General features: G+C 29.4%; 2 protein-coding genes and 1 long non-coding RNA gene across 5 annotated transcripts; 2 read left to right on the top strand and 1 right to left on the bottom strand.

The window, feature by feature from the left end:
• Positions 1-4,847: 4,847 nt before the first annotated feature.
• LOC125371032 lies at positions 4,848-7,565 on the bottom strand. The gene is made up of 3 exons (XR_007217198.1): positions 6,931-7,565; positions 5,641-5,717; positions 4,848-5,246 (listed from the first exon to the last, which is right to left on the bottom strand). It is a non-coding gene; the product is annotated as an uncharacterized LOC125371032 (long non-coding RNA).
• Positions 7,566-15,408: 7,843 nt separating this feature from the next.
• On the top strand, positions 15,409-25,969 carry LOC8271851 (kinesin-like protein KIN-14F). Of its 3 annotated transcripts, XM_048379661.1 has the most exons (19): positions 15,409-15,746; positions 15,834-16,010; positions 19,918-20,081; positions 20,469-20,612; positions 21,160-21,519; positions 21,775-21,843; positions 21,971-22,195; positions 22,349-22,430; positions 22,538-22,633; positions 22,715-22,894; positions 22,997-23,103; positions 23,207-23,385; positions 23,511-23,675; positions 23,777-24,030; positions 24,111-24,274; positions 24,362-24,556; positions 24,633-25,360; positions 25,506-25,674; positions 25,805-25,969. In XM_048379661.1, the coding sequence occupies exons 2-18, from the start codon at positions 15,854-15,856 to the stop codon at positions 25,663-25,665; spliced, it is 3,429 nt and encodes a 1,142-aa protein (XP_048235618.1). In that variant the 5' UTR covers positions 15,409-15,746; positions 15,834-15,853; the 3' UTR covers positions 25,666-25,674; positions 25,805-25,969. The 3 variants fall into 3 exon arrangements, with proteins under 3 accessions (XP_048235618.1, XP_048235621.1, XP_048235615.1); XM_048379664.1 differs by having other exon boundaries at positions 24,663-25,360; positions 25,506-25,969; XM_048379658.1 differs by having other exon boundaries at positions 25,506-25,969.
• An 88-nt stretch (positions 25,970-26,057) lies between these two features.
• Positions 26,058-27,766, top strand: LOC8271841. Its single transcript, XM_002532123.2, has one exon. It carries the CDS (start codon positions 26,795-26,797, stop codon positions 27,764-27,766), a length of 972 nt encoding a protein of 323 aa, XP_002532169.2. The 5' UTR covers positions 26,058-26,794.
• The last annotated feature ends 75 nt before the right edge of the window (positions 27,767-27,841 follow it).

Raw genomic sequence — 27,841 nt, 5'->3', positions numbered from 1 at the left:
AGGTCAATCTAGGGGCTTGCCATCCCAATCTGTTGATATTGGAAAGTTTTTCAGTGACACTTTCAAGCTCTGAATCATTAGATTCATTGCATTGGGCTTGATCTATAGTGCTGATATTCCTACTGCTTTGAGGAGTATCTAGTACTAGGTTTTTGGAGGACTCAGAAGTGGCTAATTTGCTAAGCTATTCTCTGACTGCTCTAACAAACTCGGTTTGCTTTTGAAATTGGTATTGACTAGGCTTTGAGATTTGGTAGGGTTTGAAGACTGAATTTTTAAACTTTTCTATTTGGCTTATCTCTTTTGGATGACCAGTGTTAGGAATTGGAGAGGTCAAGACTGTAGGAGATTTTTGAATTTGGCTTTCTATCCTTACAAGCTGCTTCTCTATTGTGTTAAGCTAGGTATTCGAGAAATTGTTCTGCTGAACAATATTCTTGATATTTTTCTCAAGTTCTTCTCCTACTAATTTGTAAGGTGTGGCTTCTATTTCGTTCTCTCCATAAGGAATGGTTATTTTCCTAAGGGGAGGATGTTCAGACTGGATGGTTTGGTTTTCTCCAATCTTTCACTCTGAAGTCTTGTTCCTTACAGTAACAGGACTAATAAGTTTTTCTTTAAAAGGATAAAGAATACTATTTTCTTTCCAATAAATCTGAAACCAATCAAAAAATTTGATTTGGATTTTATTTTGTATGCAAAATTGGTAGTATCTTTCTTGGATACTGTCCTTTTCTTGTAAAAAATGTTTAAAAAACTAAAGTTTTTTAGAATGGTTTTTCTTTGAATAGAAATCTTCATGTAAAAGCCTTTTATTGATTTGAAAATCTTTTGAAATCATGTTGATTTATGCTTCTAGATTTTGAGTTATTGTAGATGGTGATGGTGAAGAGGGGATAGGGACGGTCTCTATATCATCATCTTTCTTTGGTTCATTGTAAACGGGTCTAGGGATATTGCTTTGGTAATCAACATTCTGTAATATGGTGTTTGAGCTTGGTATATCAGATATTGAAAATCTTGGTTGTGATTGTGATGGAGTTGGTTCTTTGTAAGGGGCATAAATAACATAAGGTATTTTTGATACCCTTCCAATATCTATGGTCGACGTTGAAGAGTCATTATCAGAAAATCTAGAAGAGGTTGATTTCCTGTTGAATGTAAGCTTTACTTTTCCATCTGGAAACTGGGTTATGTTTGTGAGATTTGTATTTGGCTCTATTTGCTTTGGTGATTCAGGTTGGGTTGCACCTTCAAGGATCCATTCTTCTGGAAGAGTGATATCCTTCCATTGAATGGTTTTTGGAATAGTTGCATTGGATTTGAAAAGATCTGTTTGGGGGAATAAGGTTTCTCCTTTTGGTGAGTGGAGCTTGTGTTTCGAACCAAAAGCAGAAATCATGGCTTTGTAATGTATTTTGAAAATTAATGCTATCGGAATAGATCCTTCAAACATTTTGTAATTATGTGTCTTTATTTGAAGAACAATGCTCTTTAAAATATTTTTATCATTTAAAGAAATTGTAATATTTGGAAAATAATTGAAAGAAATTGGTTCTTTATTAAGGCTTGACTCAACAGTACCTAATAAAGAATCATAAAAATTTGTAAACCTAGCGTCTCTAAGGACTGCTAAGATGGAAGTATCTAAACCTTCTCTGATAAGGGGCTTTATTCCTACCTGGACAAGGCCTATATGAATGTACTTATAGTCTTTTTCTTTATGCTTCTGAAGGATTTTTGGATTGAAAAGATAAATTTCTTCAAAAGGCTTTGAAATTTGAATATCTCTTTCTTCAGTTTTGGTAGTAAAATCAGTTTTGAAGAGAGGAAACTTTGAGAACTCATAGATTTGCTTTTTTTGAACCTTGGGTATTTTCCAATCATCAATATACTTTGAAAAATCTTTAATAGTGATTTCCTCACTATTTACTAAACCTTTAGACCTTTAAGACTCAAAGGTAGAAGAGTTTGAGAAAGAAGAAGATCTACATAAAAAGGTTCTAAATTCATTTTAAAATTAAATCAAGATAACTTTCTAAACAAATATGAACCAAGCCACCAGATTTGCTGCCCTTACACCAGACGGGACTTACTACTGTGCATAAATGAACAAGTTTGTTTATCAGCAATATGATGCATCTTAAAATGATTTTAAAAATTTCTTTTATGCAGATAATCTTTTCTTTCCAAGAACCATGTAGGCTCTGATACCAAATATAGACTAACGCGAAGACTAACAAGTTTCTGGTGTGTAGGATCCTCAGATGAGACAAGAACCCTTTTCTTCTCAAATAATTTACTTAATTAATTTCTTAAAGATCCAACTAATTTGGTATAGAAAAATAACTCATTTAATTGTCTAACATTAAAATTTCTATTAAATTATTTCAAATTAAATCAAATAATAAAAAAAATTAAATTAAATTAAATTAAATAAAAATTCATTTATTAATTATTATTTATATAATCATTATTAAATGAAAATTCCGGGTATTATATTATTGAATACATCATAGCTTTTAAATTCCATCAAAACTTTGATTCTCTTATAAATGATAGGAGAACAAATATCACTTAGAGGATATTTAGTATAGCTATTTGAGAGCAGCTGACAGTTCTTTAGCTTCTAATAGCTATGTCAAGATGTTTGCTTATTTTAAAAAGAAAACAGCTCGTAGTTGTTAGAACATCTAATAGCTTTAATTCATAGCAGCTTTAATTTGAAGCTTTTCACCACTCTTAGCTTTAAAATGAATAGACTAAATTAACCTTTTTATTATTTACTTTAAATTATTTATTATTCTCTTAATTTTAATTTACAATAAGTTAATTTAAATTTTTTATAAATAAATAATAATTTAAAATATTTCTTATATCTCTTAAAGTATTTATTTATTGCTTAGCTACTCAACATCTTCTTATCATTATTATTTCTTATTTTTATTTCTTTGTTTAATTAATCATTAAATCGATGTCTATGTTGGTCATTGAATATATAAACAACAACAACTATAGATGTTTCTACCAAACACAATCATCAATTAGCTATTAATTATTGGTTACCACCTACCAGCAATAGCTTAGCCAAACATGTCCTTAAAAAAATGGATATATATGTATATGGGGTAGTTACTATTTGCTCCTTGTGTTTTTCTATATTATACTAATTACCACTAACATTTAAAAATTAATTTTTTTATCCTCCTGCTTTATAATTTTATACTAAAAACCCATCTGATTAAATTTTTTATTAAATAACCGTTAATTAGGTTTGGTTTTATACTATTTGTCCCATGATATTTGGTGTAATATATAAATTGCCCCTTATAATTTATCTATTATACTAAAACACTCTTGTCTAATTTATATGCAATGATCAATTTTAGTGTCTGGATAAAAATATTAACTAGTGTTCTTTAATTATTCTAATTTTTAGCATAACTAATTTTAGTAAAATTTAAATATTTTAAAGTACTTATTAATTAAAATATTGAAAATTGACACAATTTAACTTTAAATTCTTAAAATAAAATAGATACTATTCTTATTACTAACTTTATTACAGTAAATAACTTTAATAAGAATTTTGATTATCAAATTTACTTTTTAATCAATTTAATTTCTTACTTGTATTGACTTTCAAAATGCAAGGAGATTTTAGTATAATAAATAAAATATAGAGAAAAATTTGTATATTACATAAAAAATCATAAGGTAAATAGTATAGACCCAAACTTAATTAACGATTCTCGAACAAAAATTCTATGGAATGAGTTTTTAGTATAAAATTATAAAATATAAAAATAAAAAAATATATTTTTCAAATATTAGGAGGTAAATAGTGTAATAAAAAAACACTGGGGTAACTATATATATATATATTCAATCATCGCAACAACAATCACTAGTATAGCCTATAAATTTTTTGGATGAGTTAAACTCTCACAGCAACAATTTAAAACATTTGTATATCCAATGTTGCACTTTTTTAAATAAATATTTTGCATATATATAACATATATATAAATGTACGAAGCGGAAATGACAGACAGATTTATTAAAATAACCTTATAGATTGTTTAGTTAATTAATTGAGTTAATTAGATCATTTATTAATTAATTTTATTATAAAAATATTAATAATTTCTAAAGTATAAGTTTGACTCTAAATTTCTAACTCTATTAAAATTTCAAGATTGAATAAATTTTAGAAGTTAACAAGGATTAGAATAATAATAATGAAAAGAAATTTTTATTAGGATTAATATTCTATTTAATATGAATTTAGTTTAATTTAATATAATTAATAGAAAATAATAAAATATATGGTAGTAGAATAAGAATAAAATCTATATAGAAATATGAGACTAAAATATTATAAATAAAAAGTAAAAAATATATTTAAAAAACACCACAGATTGAAAAAAAAAAACTAAAGAAAAATCTATAGAAAAACTAATGGAAAGTATGAGTTTTAGATATATAGGAATTACAAGTTGTTAATGCTTTTGAAATAGCATAACCCAATATTACCACTTCAACTTCATCATCATCATTAAATAAAGTTTGGATAAGTAGTGATTAGATCTTTTAAAATATATTAAAAAATTTATATATAATAGATACCATTTACAATTAATTAATTAGAAATAGCATTTAATTTAAATTTTATGGTTGCGAAAAAAAATTAAAAATTACATACAAAAGCATCAACTATGTAGTAACTAAATGTGTGGTCAAAATAAAATATGACTTTTAGCATTATTTTCATATTATTTCCAAAACAAAAAAGATTTTCTTATATAAGAAGTTTTTTTATTTTCATATGCACAAGCGCTAGAAAATGATTTTCGAACGACATATATATTAAACATTTTATAAATTCGTATCTACAAGTTAGAATGGTGTACATATCTTAAATTAATTTTTTACATTTCCAGATTGATTAAATTTGCGTGTTTTCTATAACTGATTTCATAAATCTAATGGTAGAAAAAGAATATATACAAATATGAGACTCACATAATTTATCGACTCCCACTCATAAATTAAATATTCTGTGTCATAGAATAAGGGGTCTCATCAATAAATGAGATTCCCACGAAATAAGTGTCGGCCCGCACAATGAGCTCTTTTTGTTCGTCGAGGTCTTCCAGCATTTTGAAGAGTCTTGGGACCTTCAAAGATCCCACACGCCATGAAGTTGACACTGAGCGCAACCTCTTTGAGCTCTTAACGAATCCCTTGTGGAGGCAAAAAATAAAGACTATCGCCTTTTAGCATTTATAGTATAAATTATAAATTATAGTCTAAGTTTTTTTTTTATATTCTCAATTTATTAGAAGTCTAATAGTTAATGAGTGTCACGACCCACTCTGTGGACCCGTGACCGGCACTAGAGAATGGGTAGACTAAAGGCCACCGAATCCCGTAGTAAGCCTGACACTCACTGACTCAATCAAATCTCATATCAAATTTTACTATTATTAAAGCCACAAATAATCTTAATAGTTACATTTTACATAATTACTTCAGTCTGCCAGAAAAATTAGACGAGACCCGAAACTCAGAAAATTACCACTGATACCTCTACTATTACTACTGCGGAGAATCTAAGATTTTTACAATTTAACATACCAAATCGAATACACCACTCGATGATGAAGAAGTCGAGTTACTGAGTAAGAGTCGCGGGAAGACTAACAGTCACCAATCTGAAAAACAGTAAATGGAGACTGTCAGTCTCGAGAGTGAGTTAAAATCAAATAATCTGGGGACTACTGCATTCTTCACAGAAAATATAGATTATTCGAATCAGTATATCAACCAAACACATAAATACCAATCATACTATAATCATACCATAATTAATAAATAAATAAAAATATATTTTTACTTTTAGGGACGAGTGGCTCAGTAGAACCCTAACCCCAAATTCTAGTAGCCTTTCGGCTCTCTTAATCCAACAGGTCTGGCGCACAGAGAGCAAGCTCGATCAGAGTCCTTACCTCCAGTCTGAACACTTGAATTTCAACTAAGCCGGCGCCCAGAGAGCATTGCTCGATCAGGGCAAACAAATCCATAATAATCCTATGTCCATAATCATTACCGGTGCGCACGCGGTCCTGATGTAACCCACCAGGTAGCATGTTCTACGAAAACCACATTTCGCAAAACGCAATCATCACATTTAATAAATGTCATTGTCTACTGAAATCATTCAACACATATCGAAAAAAAGATTAAAAATTTAGGGTAAAGCAACGTGCAATTCGTGTCGAAAAATAATAATATTTGTATTATTATAACATTCCTAATAATAATATTTATATTATTTTCAATAATTAATAATCAAGTGAAATTTATTTATATTGCAATGCTAATAATCATATCAAGCATAAGTTTCTAAAATAGCATATTAAATTCAGACTTAACAATAGTGCAACGATTAAGTGACTTTAACTCACAGATTTGGCGACCTCCTAGCTCTGCTCCGATGCCTCAGTTGGAGCGAGCCGAACAGACAGATCATCTAATCATGGAAAATAATTTATCAAAACGCGAAAACAATCGATCATTAATCCTAGGTCTAGACTCCTAGGACTGACTGTCTAAGAATCCCGATTCGGAAGAATTCTACTGAAAATCCGGCAGAACTTCCCCTACAACACGGGCATTTACCCCCCGTAAAACGGGTCTAGGACCTGCCAGAAAAATACTAGAAATATCCAACAATTTAACACAACGGGAGTCGGGTTCTCAAGACTTCACTAATTTCCCGACTCCACCACACAGCACAAAAATCACGAGGCAGGCAAACCGACAGACAATTATTTTTGACTCACAAATATCAAATACTCAACACAAAACAATAAGCACGAATTAAATCAAAGAATTTTCAAAAATTAACGAGCCAGAGAAAATTACTGAAACGCTCGATCGCTCGGTCGACTCGCCTCCAGCCGCCGGAGTCCGATCGACGATCCAAACTCACCAGCGGACTCGAAACCATGCGCTGATGACGATCCCCGATTCCAATTTTTCGATCTGACCCCCAATCATCCAAAGAGATTTGCGAACGATCTCAGTCGTCGATTCGCAAACGGAGTCCGATCGCCACGAAACCGGTGCCATTGTGAAGTTTGAGTTGAGAAGAGTCGGGATACGTCCTCCGATCGTCCATCCTTCGCCGGAGCTCGCCGGAAGAACCTGAAAACGCGGCTGCCACCTACTTCGCCGGAACTCCCTCCTCCGGTCACCAAAACCGATGCCACTACCGCCAAAAGGAAGCTCTCTTCGAGGGGAGCCGATCACCACCAAGATCGGCCGGAAAGGCCGCCAGAAACGGCTGGAACGACCTTCGAAAACGCTGCCCCTTCTTGCGCGCTTCCGCCGCCTACTGACACCGCTGTAGCCGTTGCCGCCGCGCTCGCCGACACCAGCAGCTTTGCCGGCCAGCTCTCCGCGCCCCCGGCGGTCGGCCCTGATGCCCGCAGCGCCGATCTCCTCATCCTTGCACGATTCTCTCTCTCCCCGACACCTCTCTCTCTCCTTTTCCTTCTTCCCCGATTCCTTTCCTTTCAGTACCGACATTTGACCCCTAAAATTTTTCTTATTACAATTTGGTCCGTCAACTTTCTTAATTACTTACAATTTCATTTTGCAGAATTTCCAATTAACCCTTAAGCTTTTTATTTAGCCTTTCAATTAAGCCCCTAGCTAATTAATTTGGGCCAAATTAGAATTATTGAAAATATACAATTACATAAATACCCATGCCGACACATTTATTTACAAAAATACCAAACATCCAAATTTCCATTAAAACTCCATATTAATGAAATTACACTTTTAAATCCTCATCCAAAAATAAATTTTCAATTTAGTATTAACACAATTAATTTAAATAATCAATTTTCTAAATATTTTCCAACTTAAAATTTAATACTACTAGTTAATTGAAATACCTATTTTCCCTAAACTCCTTTTATAAAAACACCCTTTACAATTTCTCCATAATTTTCTAATATATAATTTTATTTATATAAATATGCATTTGGGAAAAATTTGAATAACCAAAAAATATTATTATTTCTCAAATAATTTACTTAATTAATTTTTTAAAAATTCAAACTAATAAGATATAGAAAGAATGACTCATTTATTAGTCTAATATTAAAATTCAAAATTTGCATTTAAATTATTCTAACTAGACCAAGTAAAAATTAAATTAAATTAATTTTAAATAAAAAACTCATTATTAAATATATAAAAATTCCAGATATTACAATGAGTCTCATCATAAATTACTAAATTTTAACTAATATTGATAGGTAATAGTTAAAAAACTTAGACTCTTTTTTTCTCACAAATAAAAATACCAAATAGATTTTTTTTTTTATTCATGAGATTCTCCATTTAACTAAATCCATAATAACTAAAACTTATCTATTTAGTTATTATTTAAAACACTGTATAAAATAGTAATTAAGAATAAAATTAGCAATAAAATCAAATAAATATATAAAAGAATTGTAGATAAAGAACAATGAAAAATACAAAAGAAAAAAATCAAAAGATTAAAAGGAATGAATTTGGATAAATTTAAAAAATTAAAAATAATTTACAAAATCTATGCCTGAAATATTAAAGATAGTGTCTAATATATAATTTCGTCATCTAAGACTAATCTTATTTATGTTGTGTTTAACAATGAAAATTATAATTTAAAGATTTTATAAATTTTTAGAATATTAAAATGTCTTTAATTGTAAATTTAATAGTTATTCTAAATATTTAGATGAATTAATCTAATTAAAAACCACGACATTATGTAACATTAAAAGTGTCATTTTTTATTATTGAGATATAACAAGTATATATAAAAGTTCGAAAGGGAGAGAACATATAAATTTACTGAAAGGGTCTTACTGATTGTATAATCTGATTAATTTAGTCATTTGTCATCAGCGTACTTCAGAAACCTTTGATATCAGAATATAAAGATCAAAGGAAAAAAGAAATAAAAATAGGAAAAGTCGAAGAACCATACCTTTTCAGACCGGAGGATCTCGAACTGATTATGGAAGTAATGAAGATTTTTTGTCTCACGGTAGCCTGCTCCAGTCCCTTTACGAAACTTTCGTTATTGGGTTAGCCATATACTTTATATATTTCTAGCGATTCATATGGCATCATCAAATGATACAAGTCTTGGATGCTGGACTTACGAGTTGTACCTTTTCAGTTAGTCCATAAGAATCGGACACTCATATTCCAGGACCATACAACCCGGTTACATGAAAAGCGTCAAACCCAAAGCAAATAATACCAATAATTCATCAAATACAAGTCTAACTCTAAAACTCTGTCGGTATTAGAGTTTTCAATATTGATTATAAAATTAACTTTTTACTAAGTCAATATATTTTATAAATAATAGACCATTACATTTGATAAAAGAAAAAGTAAAGTCTAAAATCAACTAAAAATGACATTTCCGTTAATTTTTTTTGTAGAATGTTATTTTTAATGAAAAATAGAGAAATCTACAACAAAAGTTTTGCAAAAAAAATTATTTCTAAATAATATTAAAAATATATTAAAAATACAAATATGACATTGTACATAATAAATTATAAAATTTGAGTAAAAATAAAAAAAAATAAAAAATAAGAATAGAGAAATATTATATAGAAATAATCCTTAATACTTTTCTATAAAAATCTAGACTGTACTATAAGTGTATATAAAAAAAATATAATAGTTTAAATTATAAATATATAATAATTCTTACACTTAAAAAATATTTAAGTTGAATGAGTCATATTCACCAAACCAACATAAAATATATATAATACTACATTTAAACTTTTAATAAAATTCTAACTCTATTAAGAATTTACTATATTAACTAGTAAAAATATCAAACAAAAAACATATTATATTCTTAAAGATTATTTTAATATTTGACAATATTTATATCACAATTTTACCATATGTTTGAGTTTTGCTTTATTTGAACGACTAAATATCAACTTAGTTTGTAGAGTTTTGAATGAGGCAATTCCATAAATCCCTAGGACATAGAATGTGATTAATCAATAAACTTTTAGCTAAATGCTTAAGATATAAAAAATATTTTTCTTTATATTTTATCATATTTTTCTATTTTATTTTTAAAATTATTAACCAGATTGATGATCATATCAACTAAATAACATTTTAAGTAGATATATATTTTTAATTAATTATTTTATTTTTCATTTAATATTCATTATAAACTAAAATAGTTCTAAAATATCTCATAGTGATGAGTTTAAGTAAGATTTTTATTATATTTAAATTAATATTATAAAATTAAATAAAAAATTATACAAATAATAATAATAATATTATTTATTATTATTATTATTGAAAAGAATAAATAATAATGTCTTTTGATAACTGGATTTGTGTACTCCACATTATTCTGCAGGTCTAAAGGTGTCATTAACTTTTTTGTTTTCTAATAAAGTGGTTCAAATAGGCTTAAGAACCTTTGCTTTGTACTTGAAATAAGAGTGATCATTAGAAGAAAACCTGTCCTTCAAAAGAGACGAGGAAAAAGGAAAAGTATTAAGTACCTGCCTGTCTTTCACACATTTTGACATAAAAATGTCTGATTTTCTTTTTCTTTTTATTAATAATATTTATTTCGTTAAAAGAAATAGGTAAATTTTTGCGAACTTAAACAACAATTCTTTTAAAAGGTATGAGTATTTCATTATATATAAAAAAAATAATTCGTTTAAAAGCTCATATTGTATTATATTTTCTATTTTATGATTAGAAATGATAACCAAATTCAAACACTAGTTTGTTTTAACACATATAAAAAATTTAATTTACTATTTGTATCTATTCTAAATTTATATTAGTATTATTTATATACTGCTTGAATCCATCTAAATTTATTTATGAATTATATTTATAAATTTATATTAGTATTATTCACATATTGCTTGATACATATTTTTATTTCAAAAATTACTTTATTTTACGTCTTTAAAGTGAAAGTTTTTTATTTTAATTTATAAATAAAAAAATTTTAGACTTGTAAAGAGTTTTATTATGAGGTGTTTTGTGCGCTCAAGAATTAAATTAAAAGTCTTATTTAAGTGTAAATTTATAGATTTTTTCTCTATATGTAAAATGGATTTGAGCCTGATCCAATTCAATTCTTTAATACTTAATTAATTATATAAAGTTTTCTTTTTTTATCTTAAACGTTCTTATTTTGACTTAACTTTTTGAGTTACCTATTATTTATTTTCTAACATTCATTTATTAAAGAGAATGTTTCATGTTAATTTTCTTAAACATTGTATAGTAACAACTGTAATATTCTAATCCTAAACTCTATATAAACATTCTTTCTACTGAATTTTAACTTTTTTTCAACTACTAAATTAATAAAATTATTCCTGTTATTATTTGTTGAATTTTAAAAAATTATTAAAATAAATCTTTAAGAATAATTTCATTTTTGTACGCCTCAAACTCTATTAAAACTTTATTTACCTAAAAATAGACATTCTACTCGCTAAAGCCATTTGTAAAAATAGATATTCATTTATAAATTCATTTAATATATAAATTTTGAGAAATCAAAACAAGCTGTTATAATAAAATAAAAATATTAAATAAATATAAAATTAAAATTAATTAAAATAAAAATTTAAAATATCAATATTAAACAAATATCTTTTATCTGCGAATAAAAATTCAAATCTATTACCACAGTAAAAATTAAATCCAAATTGAGTTATATATTTATAAAATTCATCCCACTAGAATTGAGTGCAGTGACATCCGTATTATATATGACAGTAATTATTCTTGTTCTATTGACTTCTTCAAACAGTGCAAAGTCAATTCTTTACTTTCCGAGATCAACTATAGAAAAAAAAAAAAATTAAAAAAGAAAAAGAACACTGTGAAAAAATGCGTTAAATTATAGAAGAGGTATTTGTAGTTTTCCTTAGAAAGGAAGTAAATGGTGTTTGACTGTGCAGTGAAATCTTTTTACTGTAACGAATTTGACCACAAAATTACATGCTTAGAAAAGAAGTCTCTTCGTAACCATAATTCCTTTTTAAGTAATTTTATAAGAGAAAAGAAGAAAGAAAAAGGAAGTAAAAGCAATAGGGTTTGAGAGGAAAAGGGAACCTTCTCTTTAAGTGGGCCCAAAATATACAAAAGGCTTATCTCTCCAATCATTTTAATTATTATGGGATCCAACGTTCCAAATTAGAGGACCCAAGTCTTTTGCCTCTTCTTCGTTTCAAAAAATATCTCACATTTACTTTTGTATTTTTCTTTCACTGTTCCTATTACTATTATTGTTATTTTTATTATTCAACTAATAACTCCAGTTCAAATCATATGCCAGAAGCGATGTAAATATAGTTTTTTTGTATTAAATAATAAAAAGTATTTAAGTTTAAAATATTATTTAAATTAAAATATGCAACTTATATCATATAAGTAAATACACACTAAATAACATAATTTCACGTTGAGAAAATGTAAAAGCTTTTCATACACGTATAATTGATGAATAAAATGAATGTTCAATACTTCTGAGATTAGATAAGATAAATAGATGATATAAATTATATGAGTTAGTATCACTTAATATAGCTTTTTTTATTACAAATTAGCTCTTATTCAAGTGATAAAATTATTTTATTCATAGAAAGAGAAAATTATTTTATTATTAAGCATATATATTTATATTTTTATGATAAATATAAAAAAACTTATTATTTTTTATTTTGTAGATAATAATTAAAATTTTTATAAAAAATAGGCCTAATTATTAATTAAATCGTGAACTTTATACTTTTAATTAATCTTATCTAGTTACTTTAAAATTTTAAAATAAATATTTATTTTTTTAATTTATTTTAAATCTTTTGGCAACAGTTTTAAAATTTATAATAAGACATCATGGCAATTATTAAAAAACATTAGTGAGTTAATAAAAGAATTTACTGTATTTAAATGTAAGATGAATAAAATAATGTCCATATGACATTTAATGACTATATTGTTAAGTTTATGATAATTTTTTTTACTAATTTATAATTATTATTTTTTTAATAAGTACAATCGATTTGTTATGTCATATTTTTTATCGTGAAATTTTAAAAATTATCATGAAGAATATTTTTAGAAATAAATAAAAAATATGAATATTTATTTTAAAATTTTAAAATAATTAAATAAAATAATTTAAAAGTATAAAATCAAAAAGTTTAATTAATAATTAGCCATAAAAGATATAATATGATGTTTTTTTGGTAATGATAATAGATGAGGAAAAAATGATAAAGGTTCTTAGTTTAAATTCTTAAGGAGAATCTTCTGTCATCTCCCACCAACTATTTTGTTTCTTCACAGCACTAAGATACTGTTTCAACAATTTATATATTAGAGGAAATCTTAATATATATTTGTGCAACTTAAATTTGCCATCTCTGACAAAGAGAAAAGAAAAAACTCAATTAAATGAAAGATAATAGTCCTGTAGGTTTTGTTTCATCATTAATTCTTAATGTAGTATTATATAATATATAAACAAGACAAACAAAGTATTTTGACCAAATATTTGACCATAAATTAAATAAAATTGTTATAGAATTTTTTCAAGAAAAGAAAAAAAGAAAATTGTATGTTTAAGTCTTAACACTTACAAATTCAAGAGTTTACACCATAATTATTAACAATCTATTTTGAAAGAAATATGATTAGATTGTGTTTATATTTTCCTATAAAAATGTTTGCTAGTCACTTGGTCAGAATGCATCTTATACTCTCAATTTTTTCTTTTTTATAATATGACTAAAAGATTAAAAAAAACTAATTAAATTAAATCGATTACAAAACCTATAAAAATTTGAATTGAAAAATAAATTAATTGAATTTGTTCGATTTAATTTTAATTTTTTATGTTGAAAATTAAGAAATTTAATTCAGCTTAAATCTCTATTGAATTAATAACTAAATTGATTATATTTATTTATTTTTTAAAAAATATATATATAATATTTAAATTTTTTTACTGTTTGTAATGGATTAATCAACCGCATTTTTAATTAACTGAATAGTTGATTTTTTACCGTTAAAAAATCAATAATTTTATTTATTTTTAGATGCTTTAATTAATTGAGAAGTTGGCAAAAAATCACAATAGAAAATAACCCAAAAAAGAGGCCATACATATGTTGCCATCAAAATGGAAAAATATTATTTACAGGACCATATAAAAGAGAAAAAAAGTAGGTAAATACTCAAAGTCAATATGCACGACCTAATCATAACCAGCATAAATCAATGGAAACATCGGACGGTCTGTATTCACCGAGCAGCATCAATCATCATGCGGAAGCATGAGAAATGTCGCCATATCATAACGGCCACTTTGGGGGATAAACATAAACCAACATTTACAAACGCCTTTTAAAACGCACACCGCAGCCATCATTTTTGGCCAAATCTTGCCCTTCAGTCCAGCAATCATAGGACCCCACTTGTCATCAATCTAATTTGCTTCTAGTTTTATGCCACGTGGAATGGCATTTTCAAGTCAAATGGACCCAATTCAAGTCAAAGGTGAGTGTCTCATTGTATAACAAATTATTTCACTTTATAAAATGGTATATATTTTTACTAATTTAATTAAATTTTTAGATTTAAAATCTTAAATATATAATTGTATCATAAATTTGAAGTACGTTCTAAATTATTCTAAATAAAGATTTTCCTTTAAATTTTAATTATATATAGTCTGTATTATTTTGAATTTTTATTAATATTAAAAATAAAAATATAATATATTTAAAATTATTTTTTAGATAATTTATAGTATATAAACTGAAAAAAATTAAAATATTATGAGATTCTAACATAATATTAAAAAAATATATATTTTCAACCATTCTAAATCGGTCAAAAACTAATATCTAAGATATATTGCTTTTATTGTGTAAGCTATACATATGTGAATGAGGAGTTAATCCAAGTTAATAAATTTGGGCAAATAAAAATAAAAAATTAATATTAAGCAAATCAAATTCTTCAGCCTTGTTGTCCATTTAAAAATATTTTAAATTTTAATATTGAATAATTGCTATATATTTTATTATTTAAAATTAATAAATATATATTAATTATTTATAAATTTAATATATAAATAAAAATATATAGTAAAAAAAGAGAAAAATTGGAACTTATTATTAGCAGAGAATTCACTTAGAGTTAAAATGGACACGTGTAATGGTAATTGCTAACAATAAGGCATAACAATAGTGATATTATTATATTGTTAAAAAGATTTCACTTGAATCCATCCAAGAAAGCCAGGAGGCAAAGGGTTTCAATTTTGAAGGGTCTTTTCTCTCTCTCTCTCTCTCTCTCTCTCTCTCTCTCTATTATGTTTTGTTTTGTGTATGCATTTAATAAGGGGATAGCACCACTCTTTGTTAGTAATTCTTTTGAATGCTCTCTGCCCTTTCACTCCCCACGAGAAACCTGTCACCTGCCATTCCATTTTCTGGGCTTTTAAGTTTTGGATCTGCTTCTTCATTTCTTCACTTACTTACCAGTAACCATACACACTGTTATAACTTCATTGTTCCTGCCCTTTTCTTTCTGTCCTTCAAGATTTTGATCAAACCTGCAAAGGGCGAGTGACTAATGTATGTATATACGAATGTTTTTTACTGTTCTTTTTTATTTTTTCCTGCATCTGCTCTTGTTGATCATAGCTTTTCTTGCTGCTGCAGAGAAATAGATAAAAAGAGAAATGCCACAAGAAACCACCAATTCAGGAATAATACTGACATCTCCTTGCAAGAACTTGAGAGGATTAAAGTCTTCGATTTCTAACAATGACGCTTCATATGCAGCAGAGGAGATCATCAACGACCGTGAATTAGCTCAACGAAAAGCTGAAGAAGCTGGTACAGTTTACTATTTCTTCTTCTTCTTCTTCTTCTTCTTCTTCTTCTTCTTCGTAAGTTCTTCTTTTAGTTCATCTAACACATATTGGTAGATAAAAATAAATGGAATCGAAATGAAAATAATTTAATTCAATTCATTTTCACGGGGCTCTTCTTCCTCCAATGTCTCTTAGTTTTTCACGTCTATTATTTTTAAAATTTTATGCTAAAGTCCGATAAATTATTCCTTTTTTTTTACCACTGTTAATCTTTTGTTGGGGGCAAAATAAGTGTGGCAGTGTTGGTGTAATAATATGATAAAAAAATAGGATAGACAATTAATTAAAAGTTATGCTCATTGAGACCAATACTATGATGTGGCGGAGACTGCGGGTGATCCAATACCCGATTATTATTATTATATGCTGACGTGGGTTTACCTTTGATATGTGGGTCCAATTGAACTAATCTTTACTTTTGTTTTAGCCGAAAGCAAATCTACATTTATACTAATGGTAGATTTTTAACACAAAGAAAGAATATCTAACAGGGATATTTCATATAATCACTCAAAATTAATTTTTTTAATTATTATTACTATTAAGATGATTTTGATATTATATAAATCCAACTTAAATTTTTTTAATTAAATCAAAAACTACTTAAAATAGTAAGTTATAATCTTTATTTAGAATTTATTATTTTAAATATTTTAGCAGGGTGACTTTTATATTTTAATATATAAAATTTATTTATTAAATTTTTATTTTTTTAGTATATTCTTAAATTATGATGGGATTTTATAGTTTTCTTTTATATATATATATGAAATAAGTTTTATTTTTCTTAAATTTTTAATTTCTAAATAAACTTAAATCATTCTAAGAAATTAATTATGTGTATTCAAAACTAAAAAATTTAATAATTTTCAGAATCAAATGAATTAATTAGATTCACTATTTAAATATACCATTATTTATTATACTCAGCGTTTTAGAATTCAACACAAAAGATAAGAGAAGAGATAAATAAAAATAAAATTATAAACTTTATAAATAATTTAATATAATTTATTTATATTATTATAAAAAGCCACTAAAGTAAATATCGTGTAGGACCATAAATGTTTCTTTTGAGCCAGCCTCGAGTACCCTCACAATCATTTTTTCTCTCTTCAGATTGAAACATAAGCAATTATTAGAAATAGCAGTGGAGCACTTTCTAATAAATTTACTCTCTTTTTCTTTTTCTTTTTTTTTTTAAAGAAAAAAAGAAAAAAGAAAATAAATATTTAAAATAAAATTAAAAACAAAAGAGAAATAAAAATTGAAAAGCTAAATCCAATAATTATTAAATTGTTTTGTTAATTTGACTTGTCCAGGCAGATTGGATTTGTTTTTCAAAATACTAATAATAGAAAGAAAAAAAAAGAAATTATTCTAATTCTGTACCTGACACAGTCTGTGTGAGGGACATGAGTACAATTAGCAGGACAATTTTGAATATGTTACTTTTTTTATGTTTTATTTTATTAAATATAAAATATTACCTTTGCATCACAAATTATTATTTTTATACTTTATATATTTTTAATTTAAAATTAAATGGTTTGATTTCGTTAGAAATTTAAATTAGAATTTAGAAACTGGATAACTTTTATTAGTTTATAAAATCAAACTAGTTATATTTTATACAAATATAATATATTATTTTTTAATTATAAATAAAAATATAATCAACATGTTAATGTGTTAAAAAAATAGATTTTGAATTCGAAACTTTAATTTTTAATATAAAATGAATAACCATCAAATTAAAATCTGATAATTATAGAATTTTGCCTCAGTATCCTAATAATGATAAAGATGAATTTTGGAACTTATTTAAGTTATTAAGCAGCTTCATAATTAACTGCCACCAACCGGACCTCAGTCCGCAGTGATAAAATAATATTATTTGCTTAGAGAAATGTTGTGGGTCGGCAGCAGTGCCAAAAGAAGAGATGGGGTAACCGAATGCTCACCGAACCAACCCTAGGCAACCACCGGACTACGGGCTAGTGACGAGGGCTCTTTAAAAGTCTCAAAAATGGGTCATTTCTCCATTATGGGTTTATTTTCTCACAGTAATTCCATTTTCTTTAATAACAACAAGCCAAACAGTCATAGACTCTCTAGAACCATGCAACATCAAAGGAAAAAAATATTAAAATTAATATTATAATTTAATTTTTTTAATACGAGAGATTTTGTAATTTTTTCAGTGATATTTTAATATTTTAAAAAATATATTATCAGCAGTTTGTGTTTTAATTTATTAATATTATTAATAATTTAAAAAATTAAATTTAAAATAAAAATTCAATTACTGTAAAATCGGTCTTTTCAGATAAATAATAGAATATAGAGCTTTATAGTTTTGTCAATCAATCAAGACTTGTTAGAATTTATTAAAATAAAAAAAATTAATTTATAAGATTATTTTCTTTTCTTTTGATTTTTCTTTCCAAATTTTAAAAATTGATACACCTAATTTTGAATATAAGCTAAATTAGTGAGGAGTAAAATGATAATGAAATCGCAAGCAACTAACACTAATAAATGAATCACATTATTAAACTAACAAAGTTAGTAAATTTAAATGTAATTATTAATATTTTAATTTTTAAATACTAAAATATTAAAAAATATATTTTACAACAACCTTTTGTGTCTAAAAGTTTTAGGGTTTTTCAAAAAAATAAATAAAGAAAGAAAAGGAGAACTGGCCTAGGTTTGGTGGGAATAAAGAAAACTGTCCTTTGTTATAAAAAGAAACAAAAAAGGAAAAACAAAACTGTAATTAACCAATCAATTTTGAAAACCAATGAGGGATGATTGATGGGTTGCATTTAGACATTAACTTGAGTGTAAGAAATCCAGTGACAAATTAGACATTAACTTGTGTTTTCAATATAAAAAAAAAAATTATCATTATTATAGTATAATTATTTTTATTTCTCCATTTGGATCCAATGGGGTATGGTAATAATTTTTGTATTTTTGAAGGGCCCCCTTATTCCAACAAAAATAAAGAGAAAATCACCAAAAAGAAATGAGTACTAGTAGTAGGGGCATGCATGCTAAAGCCATAAATTGAGGCATGACCATTTTCAAATAGTACCTCAGTTCTCACTTTTTCTTTTTACTCATTAAAGACCCTTTTTACTAATTTTTCCAGAAATTTTATTTTATTACAACTAGCTACAACTTTCAATTCAATTAAATCTGTTTGATTAATTATCCCAATTGGAAATAGTTTAAAGCTGCTTCAATTCAATTTCTTTTACAAAGTTTTTTAGGGAATTGTATGATTGTGCAAAGAATTCAATTTTTTTTTTTTTAATAAGGCCTCGCTTGCACTCTGTAATTAGTGGAAAAGTAAAATAAAGAATAATTAGATACTTTCATTTTCTTTTTCAATTGTTGTAACTTGTAAATAATTCAATTCTAGTAAGAGAATTGGACTAAATTCTTTTTGTGTAAGAGAATTAAACTGAGAATAATTTAGATAATAACTTTATATTTTGTATTAATTCAATAACTAAAATTTATTTATTTATTTTTACTCTGATCATTCAATTTTAATTTTATTACATTTTAATTATCTCGGTCAATAAGAGATCGATATGTTTTATTATTCTTTTCTTTTCTTTTTATTTTCTACTTGTACGATGTGTCAACATCTTATTTGACAGGAGTGACTAACATTAAAAATGAGACTGATTAAAATGAAAAGAATTAAAATTTAGTGATTAAATTTTAAATTAAGCATATAAATACCGTTAAATGTTAAAAGGGTTTGATACAAGTTAGTGCAAGCAAAAATACTACAAACATATGCATGAAAATTAGAGTGCATGCAATAACAATACTTCTGTGTGTGGCAGCTTCAAGGAGGAACCAAGCAGCAGAATGGCTAAGGCAGATGGACAAAGGTGCTTCAGCTACCTTGCCCAAAGAACCCTCTGAGGAAGAATTTTGCCTTGCACTAAGGAATGGTCTCATTCTCTGCAATGTCCTCAATAAAGTCAATCCTGGTGCTGTCCTCAAGGTATTACCTACCTCCTGTCAACCCTCTATTTACTGGCATTTCTCTGGCATTAATCTAAAAATTAAAATGATAAGCAATTCTTTTATTGAGATTCAATTTGGAACTCGAAACCTCTCAGCTCTGAAGAAGTAATCAGAACCCTCTTTTAAAAGTTACGGATGCTAGTTAGCTTTAGTTTTTAGTTGTTCTATCCAAAAGAAACATTTCAAATATACTGCAATAGCAACTATAATAGCAATGCAATACAGATCCTTATTATTATTATTATTATCTTATACTATCTTTCTGACTAGAATGAATATTCTTGCCAATTCTACTTCACTTGTATGGTGCTACAATAAGATTTTGATTTAGACTCCCACTGATGTTGAGAATGGTTCTGTACAGGTGGTGGAGAATCCAATAATTGCAGTGCAGTCAACAGAAGCAGCAGCACAGTCTGCAATTCAGTATTTCGAGAACATGAGAAACTTTTTGGTGGCTGTTAAAGACATGAAGCTCCTGACTTTTGAAGCATCTGATTTGGAGAAGGTTTTCACTTTTTTCCTTTAAAGGCAATCTTATAGTGCCCTATTTTCACTTGCTTGGCTCATTTATAGTACTCATAAGATGGAGTTCTGCTAGTATTTCCAACCAGAAGTTATTGTCTGAAAACGCACAAAAAATTTCCTATGGACATCCTTTCCTTACTCTTAGATTGCAGGTTGTGCATGTGGTCTCTTACATAAACTTGCAGATTAATGTTCCTTCCTTGATCAGGATTGAAAATTATGCATATCCTTTCTTTTTTGGTCAGTTGACTCCCAACTGAGGTATGAATTCAAAGCTTCATATCCCTGGAGAAGACTTCAATACCTGTTAGCTAAAGCTCATTGGAAATTCGAGCATGCTTTTCTTTTAACAGACATATAAACAGTTTCACATATTTCTAGTCATTAGTCAGTGTATCTTCATAACATAAACGTAACACATGTATACTTCTGATTGAAACATTTCCTTATAGCTGCTATGATAATTTGTTGTCATATGCCTTCTCTAATTAACCAATTCTTTGATTTCAAAATCTGGGGATACACAGGGAGGTTCATCAAGTAAAGTTGTGGACTGTATTCTTTGTCTGAAAGGATATTATGAGTGGAAGCAAGCAGGTGGCATTGGGGTATGGAGATATGGAGGGCTTGTAAAGATTGTATCCTTGCCAAAGGAGTCTCCACCTTCCTTGGTTGGAAGTGAAAGCACTGATGAGTCAGTTGATGAATCAGAATCATCACAATATGAACAACTATTAGACTTTCTCCATCTTTCCAATGAGGTTTCAATTGAAGAATCCAAAATTGCAAATGCTCTAACATTTCTTTTTGATCGCTTTGGACTTGGGCTCCTGCAAGCTTATCTTAGAGAGACTAATGGGATTGAAGAACTGCCTTTGAATGCAATGGTAGGTAAGATCCTTTCAGATTTTATTATGTTAATTCCACATTATCAAAATAGACTCAATGTAAGTTCTGTAGTTCTGGATTAGTAAGTTACAGGAATATAGACCACTGAATATGCAGTGCTGGAATATATATGAACTCCAGACGAATTGGAGGGATCAAATTGATAATGGAGCCTAAGAAACTGAATAATTACTTGATATTCTATTCTTCTGTTTTGTGGGATCTTGTATGATTGTGTTTGTGTTAATCTGCAGGTAATAGATGCTTTACTCAGTAAGGTAGTTAGAGATTTCTCTGCATTGCTCGTTTCTCAAGGCACTCAGGTAAATTTCTCGGAGTATTTCCTCTGAAGTCTTTCCACATTATCAGTGTTTCAATAAATCCAAAGTTCTTTGATTTTCTTTAAGGCCCTGAAAGTAATCTGATGTGTTCTTTCACTGCAACTTGCAGCTTGGATTATTTCTGAAGAAAATATTGAAGAGTGATTTTGGTTCCTTGTCAAAGGCTGAATTCATAGAAGCTATTACACAATATCTTAGGCAAAGAAGTAACTTGGCATCAGATGATTTCTCCAATTTTTGTGTCTGTGGTGGGAAACGAGAAGTTGTCCGGCATACTGTTAGTCACTCTTCTGCTCGTATAGAACTAGTTGATCTTCATCAGAAAGAGCTTCAGGTTTGAGTATTAGCTCATTTGAACTTCCTTTCTCTCTATTCAACAATTATTAACTGCATAACTTAATTGATTACTACTTTCTTGAGTTTGTACCTTCTAATCTTGTCAAGAGAATAGATAATTCACTTGTTTGTCTATTTATCTATCTTTCAGGAGCTTACAATGTACTACAAATCAATGAAACGAGAAGTAAAACAAATTCATGCAGATTGGGAAGATGAGCTCAGGAGGCTTGGTGAGAAATATTGCTTGCTGTTCATATAGTGAATACTATAAACTGTTTACTTTGAAGTAATTGGTGGTGTCCCCAGTAACAACTCATATATAATATTTATGCCTCAGAGCATCACATAAAGGGTCTTGAAGTTGCATCCACTTGCTATCACAAAGTTTTGGAGGAAAATCGCCAACTTTACAATCAAGTCCAAGACTTAAAAGGTACCCATTTCTTATTCACTATTTTTCTTTTATTCAGAACTAGTGGATTCCAATGAGTTGGTAACATTTGGTTCTGAACAGGAACAATCAGGGTCTATTGTAGAGTGAGGCCTTTCTTGTCAGGGCAATCAAATTCGCAATCTACAGTAGATTATATTGGAGAGAATGGAAATATCATGATTGTTAATCCTCTTAAGCATGGAAAAGATTCAAGAAGGATATTTTCTTTCAATAAAGTGTTTGGAACAAGTGTCACTCAAGGTATAAAAACTTTCTGGCAGCAAAACTTTCCTACTCTACTAAAAGGAATTTAAGTTTCTACTCATTTTCTTGACAAGGATTGTTGTTATTTTTTATCTGCAGACCAAATATATGGAGATACAAAACCTTTGGTTAGATCTGTTCTAGATGGTTATAATGTTTGCATCTTTGCATATGGCCAAACTGGATCAGGAAAGACATATACAATGGTATAGCAAAAGTGATTGACTAGCACAGTTCCGCAAAATCTTGTACAATAACTCACTATCACATGTAATAAAATTTATATATGTTTTGTTCAATTTATGCCAGAGCGGCCCTGATCTGACCTCAGAGGAAACATGGGGTGTGAACTACCGAGCTCTTCGCGACTTGTTTCAGATTTCAAAGACAAGGGCAAATGTCATAAAGTATGAAGTAGGAGTTCAGATGATTGAAATATACAATGAACAAGTCAGGGACCTATTAGTTAGTGATGGATCAAACAGAAGATATCCTTTCATACATTTATTTTTTTTATCTAATTAACTTTTAATATGCTGATCTCTGCAATGTTTTGATTACATTTGAGCCGAAATTCTTCCCTCAGGAGTTGATATGCCTTCACTACATGAACATTAGATATACGTAACAACTCTCAAATGAATGGACTTAATGTACCTGATGCAAGCTGGGTTCCAGTTTCTAGTACTCAGGATGTGCTTGACCTGATGAGAATCGGTCAAAGAAATCGCGCTGTCGGTGCAACTGCTTTAAACGAGCGAAGCAGCCGTTCACATAGGTAGAACTTCTCTTTTCTATCAACTGGCATGACATTAATTTCATGAAAGTAAAGATTTTAAGAAATGGTTAGTGATGGTTTTTCCATGGGAGAGGCTGCAGTGTTTTGACAGTTCATATCCATGGAAAAGAGTTGGTTTCTGGGTCTATCCTTAGAGGTTGCCTTCATCTAGTGGACTTGGCTGGAAGTGAAAGAGTGGATAAATCTGAAGCTGTAGGTGAGAGATTGAGAGAAGCTCAGCATATTAATCGATCTCTCTCTGCACTTGGAGATGTGATAGCTGCCCTTGCACAGAAGAGCGCCCATGTTCCCTACAGAAATAGCAAGCTTACACAAGTCTTACAGGATTCTTTAGGTATTTGTTCAATTATGCTATGGAATTCTCTTCCTTTCGAATTCTTTCACTCTTCCTAATTTTTCTCATTTTATGTTCAGGTGGGCAGGCTAAAACACTGATGTTTGTGCATATAAATCCTGAAGTTAACGCTATTGGAGAGACAATCAGCACCCTGAAATTTGCTGAGAGAGTTGCATCCATAGAACTTGGGGCAGCTCGATCAAACAAAGAAACTGGCGAAATTCGAGAACTTAAAGAAGAGGTGCAATTTTCTTGGATTGAGCATGCAGTTTTCTTCTTAAATTAATCGTAATAAAAAAAAAAAAAACTCACTGTCACCTTTGTACAGATATCAAATCTCAAAGAGATGTTAGAGAGAAAGGAATCCGAATTAGAGCAAATGAAAGCTGGAAATGTTAGAAACATTGCCGAAACTCATAAACCGAGAGCTGTTTCTCCATTCTACATGCCAAGATATGGTGCCAATTCCAGCTTCAAACCTGAACCTCATCAACGACCAAATGATGAACCGAGAAGCGCTGAGGTAAAAGAATAGCAATCTGAAGTAAGGCAGATTTTTTTCATTTTGTTCCAATCTTGAACTTTCACTGAATATTTAGGATTTGGCTGGTGCTGGCTTTAACTTTCAGCCTAGAAGTTGTTCTTCTGGTAAGCAAAGGAGGTCAAGATTTCCTTCAGCACTTGCAGACAAGGAAACACTGTCAAAAATTCCTGCTGTTGAAGAGAGGTTACCAAGCTCTGCAAGGTCACCATCTCCTCCTGTCAGGAGATCAATCTCCACGGATAGAGGAGCTTCTGGTAGGAGCAGGGTCAAGGCTGACACAGTTGAAAACCACCCAGTTGCAAGAGTACCCTTTCCAGCTAGAGTGCCTGTCAATAAATCCATTGCTGCAATGCCAGTAGCCACATCAACAGATAACAACACAAAAGTACAATATACGAGTCCACAAGAAGCAGGAAAGCCGGATAACATCTCAGATACACTATTTAACCTCCAAAGAATTAGTTATAGGAAAATACACCCAGAACATGAAGAGGAGCAGTTTAGGCAGGCTCTTAATATACGACAAGGCGGAATTAGAAAAACCAAAAATGAAAGTAAGATTAAGGCAAAGCATCAACTGCCTGCTAAGTTTCAGAAGTATGATGCAGGGATTACAATGCTTTCTGATATTGACTCTGTAGAAAAGATAGAAGAGCCTCGAAAGAGTGACTTTTCAGAGCCTGAAAATGAGCATTTTCTATCTGGTTCTCCAACAATAGGTGCTCTGAAGATAAAGAAGATTCAAAAGAGCTTCTCAAGGAACTCCCAAAATCTTGAACCGAGGTATAATTAAAAATCTTTGTTCTTAAGTTTCAAAGCTAGGGGAGCAAATGGGATTAGATACCCCAGTAGCCACAGCTGTAAACTTAGTATATTATCTGCATATAAGCTTGGTATATTTACATCTGTATTTTCCAATGATATGCAGAGGTGTTGTGCCAGCCGTGGAACCCTTATTGGCAGGGAAACTTGAAAACAAGCTTCCCAGTAATGCAATCCGCAATCCTAAGGAAGGTGGCAACACATCTATGCCTGAATTCAGGAGGAGCCGGTCTACCCCTCGCGGAAAGTTTTTTAATCTACCATGAGATATGATGGTATATAAATATAAATATATATATATATATAGAGAGAGAGAGAGAGCAATGAATATATACATTAATTGATATACTGAAATTTTGTATAGTGATTCTTCTCGTTTGATTTCTGGTTGGAAACTTCTTTCAGGGGGAATTTCAGGATGTCCCATGAGGTGACTGCTTTTTTTTTTTTCTTCTTTTGTTACATTATATGGACAATTTTTTTTCATGTAATTTGTGTGTAATTTATCTTGTGCATTTCCTATAAAGCATTGTAATCACATATCATAGTAAATTAACATTTTGTTTTCCATGTTTGGAACTATTCATGTATTAATGCTAGCAATGTAAATACATATATATGCAATGATTATATCATATCTAAATTATGAAATTTCTACCCCAACTAGGCTTTTGTTAATTGGTTTTTGTTACACAACAATTTAAGGAGGGTTTTGCGAGAATCTTGCACTGACTAAAAAAGATGGTTATTTTCAAAGACCATCAAAGGGTTGTTCCATGGACTCGCTAAATTTAACCAGCCAACCAGCCTGTCTGTTAACTTAAATTGATGGACAACAACTGCATGTAGTTAACAAGCATATGAATTTTTCTGTTTCAGACCCCTTTGACAGCCTCAGTTTAGTTGCATATTTCTCAAAAAGTTAATTTTCATGTCCATCTCTCCTATTCAGTTTCTTGGTATGAGATTTTCTCAATGCCATTACAATTTTCAACACCTTCAACCACCTTTGAAATCTTGTTCTGCTTCAACTTTTTTGACAGTGTTCAAGGAACAATCCTTGACCCAATGTAACAGAAACATCTTTTCCCTACTTATTAATGGCCAAACCATTACGTTTCAACCATGTATTAGTTACAGAAGCCAGATTTTACAGGCATTTCCTTTTCAAGAAAATATGAAAATATCATACTTGTTGTCTTGAAATGTCAAGGGGATCTCAACATCAACATTTGCAATTAATCTGAATCCAGAGTTTTTCTGGAATTAAAAGGGATTCAGAGAAGAAATATCAATTCATCAGGTTCTCTGGAATTAAATCTTTATCAGTAAGGTGAGAAGCCAACTTCCTTAAACAGCTGGGCTAACCCTTAAGGTTAGTACTCGTACTCGAAAATGCACGACCCATTTCAAATCTCAAAATCGCCACCCTCGATAGAGAAACAACCTGAGGATCAGCCAACAAATAAAGCTCCCCATAGCTCTGTCACCTTAATATACGAAGCCAATGTAGCAGAATTCAACCGCAATGTAATAGTAACATGGAACAAAAGCCTCATCAATTATTCTCTCACCATTAGCGTCGAAAACCTTTCAAATGAAAACCATTACACCTGCAAGATCGATTTAAAAACATGGCAATTCTGGGGTAGAAAGGGTTTAAAATCCTTCCCAGTAGATGGTGGAAAAGTAGATGTTTACTGGGATTTTCGGCGCGCAAAATTCTCGAGCAACCCAGAGCCCTCCTCGGATTACTATGTGGCTCTTGTATATGAAGAAGAAGTGGTGTTAATGCTTGGAGATTCGAAGAAAGATGCTTACAGAAGAACTAAAAAAAGACCATCCATGTTTGAACCTATCTTGTTGTGCAAGAAAGAAAATGTTTATGGTAAGAAAATATTTTGCACCAAAGCAATGCTGCATCTCGGAAATGAAGAACACAGAGAACATGATATTGTCATTGAAATGTCATCTGGGCTTGGTGATCCTGAGCTATGGATTAGCATCGACAGCTTCGAGGTAACTCATGTTAAGAATTTGCATTGGAGATTTAGGGGAAATGAGAAAGTGATCATGAACAACGTGGTGATAGACATTTTCTGGGACGTGCACGACTGGCTGTTTGGTAGCCCTGCATCTCAAACCTCAGGGCACGGTTTGTTTATTTTCAAACCCGGAGAATTAGACTACCAACCTGACTCTGATACCAATAGAAATAGAAATACCAATAGAAATAGAAATACCAGTAGAAATGGAAACAATGTACTCTTTGAAGATAAGTTGGGTCTTGGGTATGACTCATCATCAGAAATCTGGACACCCAGTTCAGGATTTTTCCATGTCGTCTACGCTTGGAAATTAGAATAAGTGTATGTTTGTGGTTAAAGTTGAAACAATCATTATTTTCTCTCTCTTTCTCATGGCAGACCAAATCTATTTTCT

Source organism: Ricinus communis, chromosome 1 (genome assembly GCF_019578655.1).
Source record: "Ricinus communis isolate WT05 ecotype wild-type chromosome 1, ASM1957865v1, whole genome shotgun sequence".
Lineage (NCBI taxonomy): Eukaryota > Viridiplantae > Streptophyta > Magnoliopsida > Malpighiales > Euphorbiaceae > Ricinus > Ricinus communis.
Note: the sequence above shows the minus strand (reverse complement) of the source record. Positions and strands in the feature narration are given on the sequence as shown.

Bases quoted from the DNA above. Each gene is read 5' to 3' on its own strand.
- LOC8271841 (XM_002532123.2), top strand. From the start codon at position 26,795: ATGCACGACCCATTTCAAATCTCAAAATCGCCACCCTCGATAGAGAAA.
- LOC8271851 (XM_048379661.1), top strand. From the start codon at position 15,854: ATGCCACAAGAAACCACCAATTCAGGAATAATACTGACATCTCCTTGC. The intron at 24,031-24,110 runs GTATTTGTTCAA...TTTTATGTTCAG, and splicing joins AGTCTTACAGGATTCTTTAG to GTGGGCAGGCTAAAACACTG. The intron at 24,275-24,361 runs GTGCAATTTTCT...ACCTTTGTACAG, and splicing joins TTCGAGAACTTAAAGAAGAG to ATATCAAATCTCAAAGAGAT.